The following is a 6,671-nucleotide window of genomic DNA, read 5'->3' as shown; positions in this document are numbered from 1 at the left end:
TCAGGAACCGGGTCGTATTTCTAACGCGAAAATTGCTATGATAAGTGATAATGCGATGTCTCTGCACACGAGTACGTAGTGGTTTTTGTTGGAAGGTGTATCGGAAATCACGAAAGGATATTCTCCGAATCGGGCTGTCCCGTTGCCGACAAAGAAACTCGGCGAGAATACCGGTGAACATTGATTTTTCCTGCTTTCGCATCCTACTCGACAGATGATCAAGACGGTAATGCACATCCTTCGTATTCTTTCGATTCGTTGCTATTACAATGTCTTCAATGACTTTGTACCTTTAATAGCGTAGATAGATTAAAATGAGATAGGATATCGGTTTGTACGTATCGTATTGCGTCGGATTAATCGTTTGTTTAATACATCGAAACTGATATGTTCGAATGAATCACAGTTATATTTCATTATTTTTGGTGAGACGGTTATCTTGATTAGTCAGTTGCGGGAATTTCTTTCGCAGATGTCGCTGACTCTTAATATCACATATTGGCTCCGTATATCTTTTATGTTTGGAGTAGGAATCCTCAGAATTTCATGATAACGTTTGAGGGTATCGTGCACATTCTCGCGATGCGCAAACTCAAAGAATTTAGTGTCATTCCGTCGAACACACAACCGACTGCATTCTCGTTACGTTTTCAGAACGGTTAGGTTAGGTTTATAACTCCAATCAGGTTATATCTTTTGTTTCATTCAGCAGGCGATGGTTCAAAATACAAATGTTTTCGAGTGTCTGGTTTATTCAGCGGTCGAACATACGAAAGTACTTTGTTGTGATCTTCGCGTTTGGATAATTCTAAATTTGACTTAACAGAACAAATGGAGAAAGGGGAAGAAGAAAAAAAGTTACTTCGCCTGGTCGCGTGCGCGTAAACTGAAGCCTTTTCAGCCGCGAATATAGAACGGATGTCCGTATTTTTTCGTTCGAGGTGAACAAGCAAATAAACGAACCAGCCAAGTGTTTAGCTTGCGAGAATATTTCGGCGTGTACGAATCTTTCGATTTATAAACACAGAAACATGCATTTCGAAAGGAGAAGAATCATTGTGTTTTTCGAATAGGGATAGAAACATTGTTCGAAGACAGTAAAACACGAAGGCTAAATACGTTTATTGCAAGCGTAGATACGTGCAAGCTAGTCCCGTTTTGAAAGTAGAACGATGATCTGTACGTCGAAGAATTTACGCATGTTTCAATTTTTTTTAACGCCGCTTGAGAATTAGTTCGACTTGATATGTTACCACATCCGCTTCCGGTTCTTTGTATCGGATCTCACTCGATCTATCGCATGTACCGTTGACGTTCGCATTTTAACACGTACATAAATCGAACGAGAAACGCGCTATACATTTTTATTATAACAATGAAATTTCTTGATATTTCGAGCGTCCTTAGAAAGCGCAATAAGGCAGGAAACATTGCTTTCCCCGCAGCCGTGAGTCATAATTCGATTACTAAAATATTAATGCAACATCGTTCGCCCTTTCTCCTGAATATACGCACGTCACAGTGTATATCGTTTCGAAAACCAAACATTCTCTCATAATTCTCAATTAAATTCCTTAAAAAAAAAATTAGAAAAAAAGAGAGAGAGAGGAAGAAACAAAATTGTTTTCTATTTGATATTTATAGAATGTTACTAAAAGGGAAGAGTATCGAGGACAGCGAGGGCGGTGGAACTAGACCAAGGTATTTCGACGATTGAAACACCGAAAGAATCTACAGTTTCGTGGCAAAGGTCTTAAACGTACAGCAACGAGGGGAATTCGAGGCCGTGGGGCTGAGGTCGAGCCTGACCTAACCGTATTTTCAGCCAAATCTAACCTGACCTAAGCGCCGCTGACGACAAAGATACGAAACATCGCCGATTATCGGCGTTGTGCAGGAAACGCGTTACGTTTTCTTCGTTCTCAAGAGACTATATCAATTGTTCTCCATCGTTAAGTCATCGGCCGAGCATAATCGTCAAAAGAACGCCAAACGCATCGGTATACGCTTTCCCTGTTCGTCGTCTCCTTGCCACCTCTCTTCCTTCCGTTCCGCCGGTGTGCAGTTCGTGCACTTCTACGCAGCGGTACACTGCTCTACCCTAGAGCAGCGTCGAGTACGGTAAATAAACGGCGCGGCATGCTGGACTCGTGTTCCACGTGCTTTCCATTCGACTGAAACTATTTTCAACCGCGACAAAAAAAAAACCTTCGATTTCGTCAGAGAAGAGAAGAGAGGGAGAGAGAGAAGTGTTTTTATAGATCTATACAATACACGGGGGAGGAAGAGAGCAGGAACAAGGATGTCGTATCTAATATCGCGTGCAAAGTTGCCAGCTGCCCGCTGTCGATAACACGACGGCTAGTTTGGTGCACTATTCGTCACTGCTCGCGGAACGCTATTCAACGAGAAGACGACGTAACACTGCCGGCCTGGCAGTTGTGTCGCGGTTGTGAAATTGCCTTAGTGGTTGTGAAACACAAGTGTCCCGAGGGCGAGGGGAACGAGGGCCGTTAACGAATATGGTGTAAAAAAAAGAAAAAGAGTTTTCAAGTGAAGAATTTTTAGATAATGGAGTTCGAGTTGGACGGAAGCCTGAAGGAATGGGTAAAGGACAAACCGTTGAGCATCCTGCAGCTGGATCCTGCTGACAGAGCCGTATTACGGATCGCCGGTAAGTGTCGATTGCCTTGCGTTTCTAGTTTCCGTTTTCATAAGCCGGTTACGTACCTAAAATTCTTCGAGTCGTGTATATACTCGCCTTCCGCCTTTCGTTTTCGTTCGAAGCCACGATTACAGCGTGTATTATTATTATTACTCGTATATCGCTTGTTATTCTGTTGAAATTTCAAATGAAAAAAAAAACAAAGACCTTTATCTCTCGGTTTCGACGCAGAAAACACATCAAGTGCTGCATAAACTGGCTGCGTTAAGCGAGATTCGTCGATCAATTGCAAAATAGGCGTCGTTACTCGCACGAGTGTGCTAAAGTACGTTCGACGATGGTGACGCTTGTTGTGCTGCTACAACACACGCGAGTATCGTTATAATTGACGGTGCGTACGTAATCGACCAGAACGCTAGCGCATAATCAGTCGTGAATTAATCACAATACCGGCTATCAATCATTTACTCTCATTTTTCGTCTCCGATTGTTATTATTTGAGAAGGCCTACCGATTAGTCATTTATAATGGCATTGAATCAATAACGTCGTTCGTAACAGATGAAACTTTTTTTTGACCCTCGTATTATTTAGACCCCTGCTGTGTTCACACTGTCGAATGCCCCGTATCGATCCTATCGATTCGCGTAGACAGGGGTTTCGTGAAATGCGGAAAGGCACTTAATAGTCGTTGTACGAGACTGTAGAGCGTGCTGCATCGACTGGCTCGATTCGAAAACTTAGTATACGTATATAAGAAAACGAACTGGTATAAAGAAATTAGCCGCGCTGGTAAATTCTTGCGATGTAGGAAACGAGAATCGTTTGCGGTACAATCTTGCGCGGCGACCTTCGATGAGGGGTGCTGACCAGGAATAGATACTCGAAACCATTCGATAAATATCGGATTGCAGATTGACGATCATCTTACCGTGAGAATTTTTTCACTTCTGTAGTTGCATGCCTTTATTACGAGTCGTTTTTCGCGATACTTTGATCATCCCGTGAATCGAACATCTGCTGCATACTTGAAAATCTCTCGATATGTTTTTTCACGTGTTTATCGTCGACCGTATAGGTTAGGTTTCGGAAATGAAATTTTCACTGGCCGAGAAACGATACTTTTCGATTCGATAGTCGGCTGAACATTAAGAATTCCGTACTATTTCTAGTTTTCTATAATTAAATATTTCAGTGGAATTTTTGAAAGTTTCAGCGAATCTCGTAATTTTTCTACGACGCGAAAGGCTTCAAAGAGGCCTCTTTCGCGATCGATTCGACTCTTCTGGCTTTTTTCTAACGTATAGTATAGGACATAGGATGAACAGCGTATGCATGTAGGACACGTCCGATTCGTGAAATTACAGGCTCTGATTCACGTTCACAAAGCTGCAGCGTGCGTGCTCGGTTCCGCACCATTTTCGCGCAACGTCGTTAAAAATGGTCCGATCGACGTAACGTAATCGGTCTCGTAATAAACCGTGTACCGTGCAGTCGATATCGAAGTATCGCATCTTAGGCGCGTGAACGTAATTGTTTCTAATTATAACGACCTATCGGTGCGATATGAATGCTCTATTAACCGTTGCTCCATCACACACAATCAACGTCTCGATTATCTCGATTGCTTCTGTCTCGCGAGACTCCGGCGTTTTGCCCCCTGTCGGCTAATTTACGCGTTTCTCAGAACTCGAATAAAATCTCGACCGTTGCAATTCATGACCGTTCACCATGTTCCACCACTGTGAGGGGAACGATGAATGAAAACACTTGTGTCGTGATCAAAGAGGCAGACAAGCGACTAACGTGCAACGATTCAACCTCGTCGTCGTCGTCACGTCGATGAACTCACGGCCGGTGCTTTTTACAGCGGTCACGGTCCATGGAATCTTCGTCAGAGAGGTTATGCCAGTTCGCTATTGCCTACGCGGCGAGTAGGGAGCGGAGGCGGCAGGTTAGGTCGGCTCGCATTAATCTAGGAGCGTGGAGGCGGCAACAGGTGCTAGGGTCACGGTTCGATGCCCCAGCCTCGAGAACGTCTTCTTTCCCCTTCCTTCTTTTTCTTCGCTGTTGCCTCTTTTTTCCTTAGTTTCTTTTTTTTTTTACTTCCTCATTACTTCTTTTTTTGCGCAGACTCGTCTCGTTTGGGACGCGGAAAGGGGGTTGTAATTGATCCTTTGACTCTTTAGAAGCCATTTCAGTTCGAAAATTGAGGTATAGGTCAAATTATGTTACAGCTAGTCGTTTTGTTAACGTTTCCGCCGCCATATTAAATTCCATATTAGTATCACGTAAGAATGTACGCAGGGGTGTCATAATTTATACGTAACTAAGAATTGTACTTTTCAACTATGATTTTATTAAATACAGTAAAGAAAAAACTAAGTGTAATTATATGTTCACTGACATAACCTATTTTTTAATCGGACTTCGTATTATCATATACAGTTACTTAACGGAATATAGATCCAATTAATTACTTAGTCAAAGTGTGAATGTTTTACGTAATTGTGCAAGAGTATTTCAAGAATATTCACTGGGAAGCAACGTGTACAGGACGTTTCAAAAATTGAGGAATGAAAATTTCGGACAGACGCATACAACGATGCACCTGTTAGCCAAACGATTGTCGCGAAGTCTGCTTTACTTTGCCATAGATCAGGCTTCACGAACTGCTCGCTAGATGTCCCGGGGTACCTGAAGTACCTGAAGAGGTCGGTGCATCCGCGTTTCATCCCGCGCTTTTTCGCGAGGAGCTTTCGGAACGAGTATATAAAGTGCTCGGTATAAGGAACAAGTGTCTCTCAAGGTGAGAGTGTAGACGCGGCTTAATTAACCACATGGAACTAATTCACCCTCCCGGTAATCAGAGGGGTATTCCCCCTTACTTTTCTTTTCACTCACCTGCTTCAGGAACTTTCTTTATCAAACGCTCTCCTCTCCTTCGATTAATATCGTCTTTCTGCAGCGAGAAAGACTTCGTATGGGTCATCTTCTTCTCCTTCGCCACTGGACCACGCGGGGTCCAATCGAACGAATGCGGCGGTCACGGTCAGACTAAATTCTCACGGGTGAATCCCCGTTTTAATATACATTTGGTGGAGCAATCTTTTGATCGAGGTACAGTTAGGAATTCGCTTGAACTTGCCAACGGGGCTGAAGCAATCGAAAAAAAAGGAAGGAAAGAGGAGAAGAAAAAAATCAAAGTAACAGAAAAAAATTTTATCAGGTGGGATTCAGGTCAGGAGAAGGGGAGGAGGGGGATGTTGAACCGCTGCTTGAAACTCATCGAATATGGAACAGACATTACTAAATAACGTTAGGCGGTTAGAATTATCTTCTTAGCGACGATTGTCTGCTTTAAAGTCGGCGACTAGCCGTGTGATAGCTCGTGTCGAAGGGAATCTTCTTTGCATATCAATTCTCGACGAACGTTCGCTGCTTGGTAAATCCGGCCAGGATTATTCATTTACATGTAATAACATCATTTGCAACACGACACCGCGCATAATATCGACGGTAAGATGTGAATCATCTGGTGATACGGAAAATCGATGAAAGTGGAAGTTGTTGCGAGGAGGTTTGCATACTTGGATGCTTTCATATCCAGTTTGTGTATAGGGAAACTTAGATGTACATTGAAATTCAGATTATTCCGAGCCTTGCTGTATGTACCTGTTTCTACTGCAAGCTGTGTGCATATACCTCGCCAGAATTGAATTCTCTCCGGTTTGGTCACTCTCGGGTTAGCTGTGTCGTATTTAAACACATACAACTGGTTTCGGGTATCGATATACCCGGGGCTTGTGTAATTTTCGGTAGTTCGAAACGGTAAGTTGATATTACAGGTTGTCGAATAAACGAGGATTTCGATAGACGTGAATTATCATAAAAAAGTTGGTGAGAAACGGGACAGGCGTAGAAGAATTTGAATGGACAGTTACCCGTGGAGTCCTACTCTATTATCATTTTATCCATGCTTCTACCAACGGTACAACATTCAGTCG

General features: G+C 42.9%; 1 protein-coding gene across 1 annotated transcript in view; it reads left to right on the top strand.

Moving 5' to 3' along the window:
* The first annotated feature begins 2,299 nt into the window (after positions 1–2,299).
* LOC108577642 (microtubule-actin cross-linking factor 1) overlaps positions 2,300–6,671 on the top strand; it is an 80,315-nt gene continuing 75,943 nt past the window's right edge. Inside the window, exon 1 of the mRNA XM_017940823.1 lies at positions 2,300–2,674. Coding sequence (XP_017796312.1) covers positions 2,572–2,674 — 103 coding nt within the window. The 5' untranslated portion in view covers positions 2,300–2,571. The remainder of the gene's footprint in view (positions 2,675–6,671) is intronic.

The sequence above is a fragment of the Habropoda laboriosa genome, unplaced genomic scaffold, assembly GCF_001263275.1.
Source record: "Habropoda laboriosa isolate 0110345459 unplaced genomic scaffold, ASM126327v1 scaffold5, whole genome shotgun sequence".
NCBI classification, from domain to species: Eukaryota; Metazoa; Arthropoda; class Insecta; order Hymenoptera; family Apidae; genus Habropoda; species Habropoda laboriosa.
This window is presented reverse-complemented; position numbering and strand designations above follow the sequence as displayed.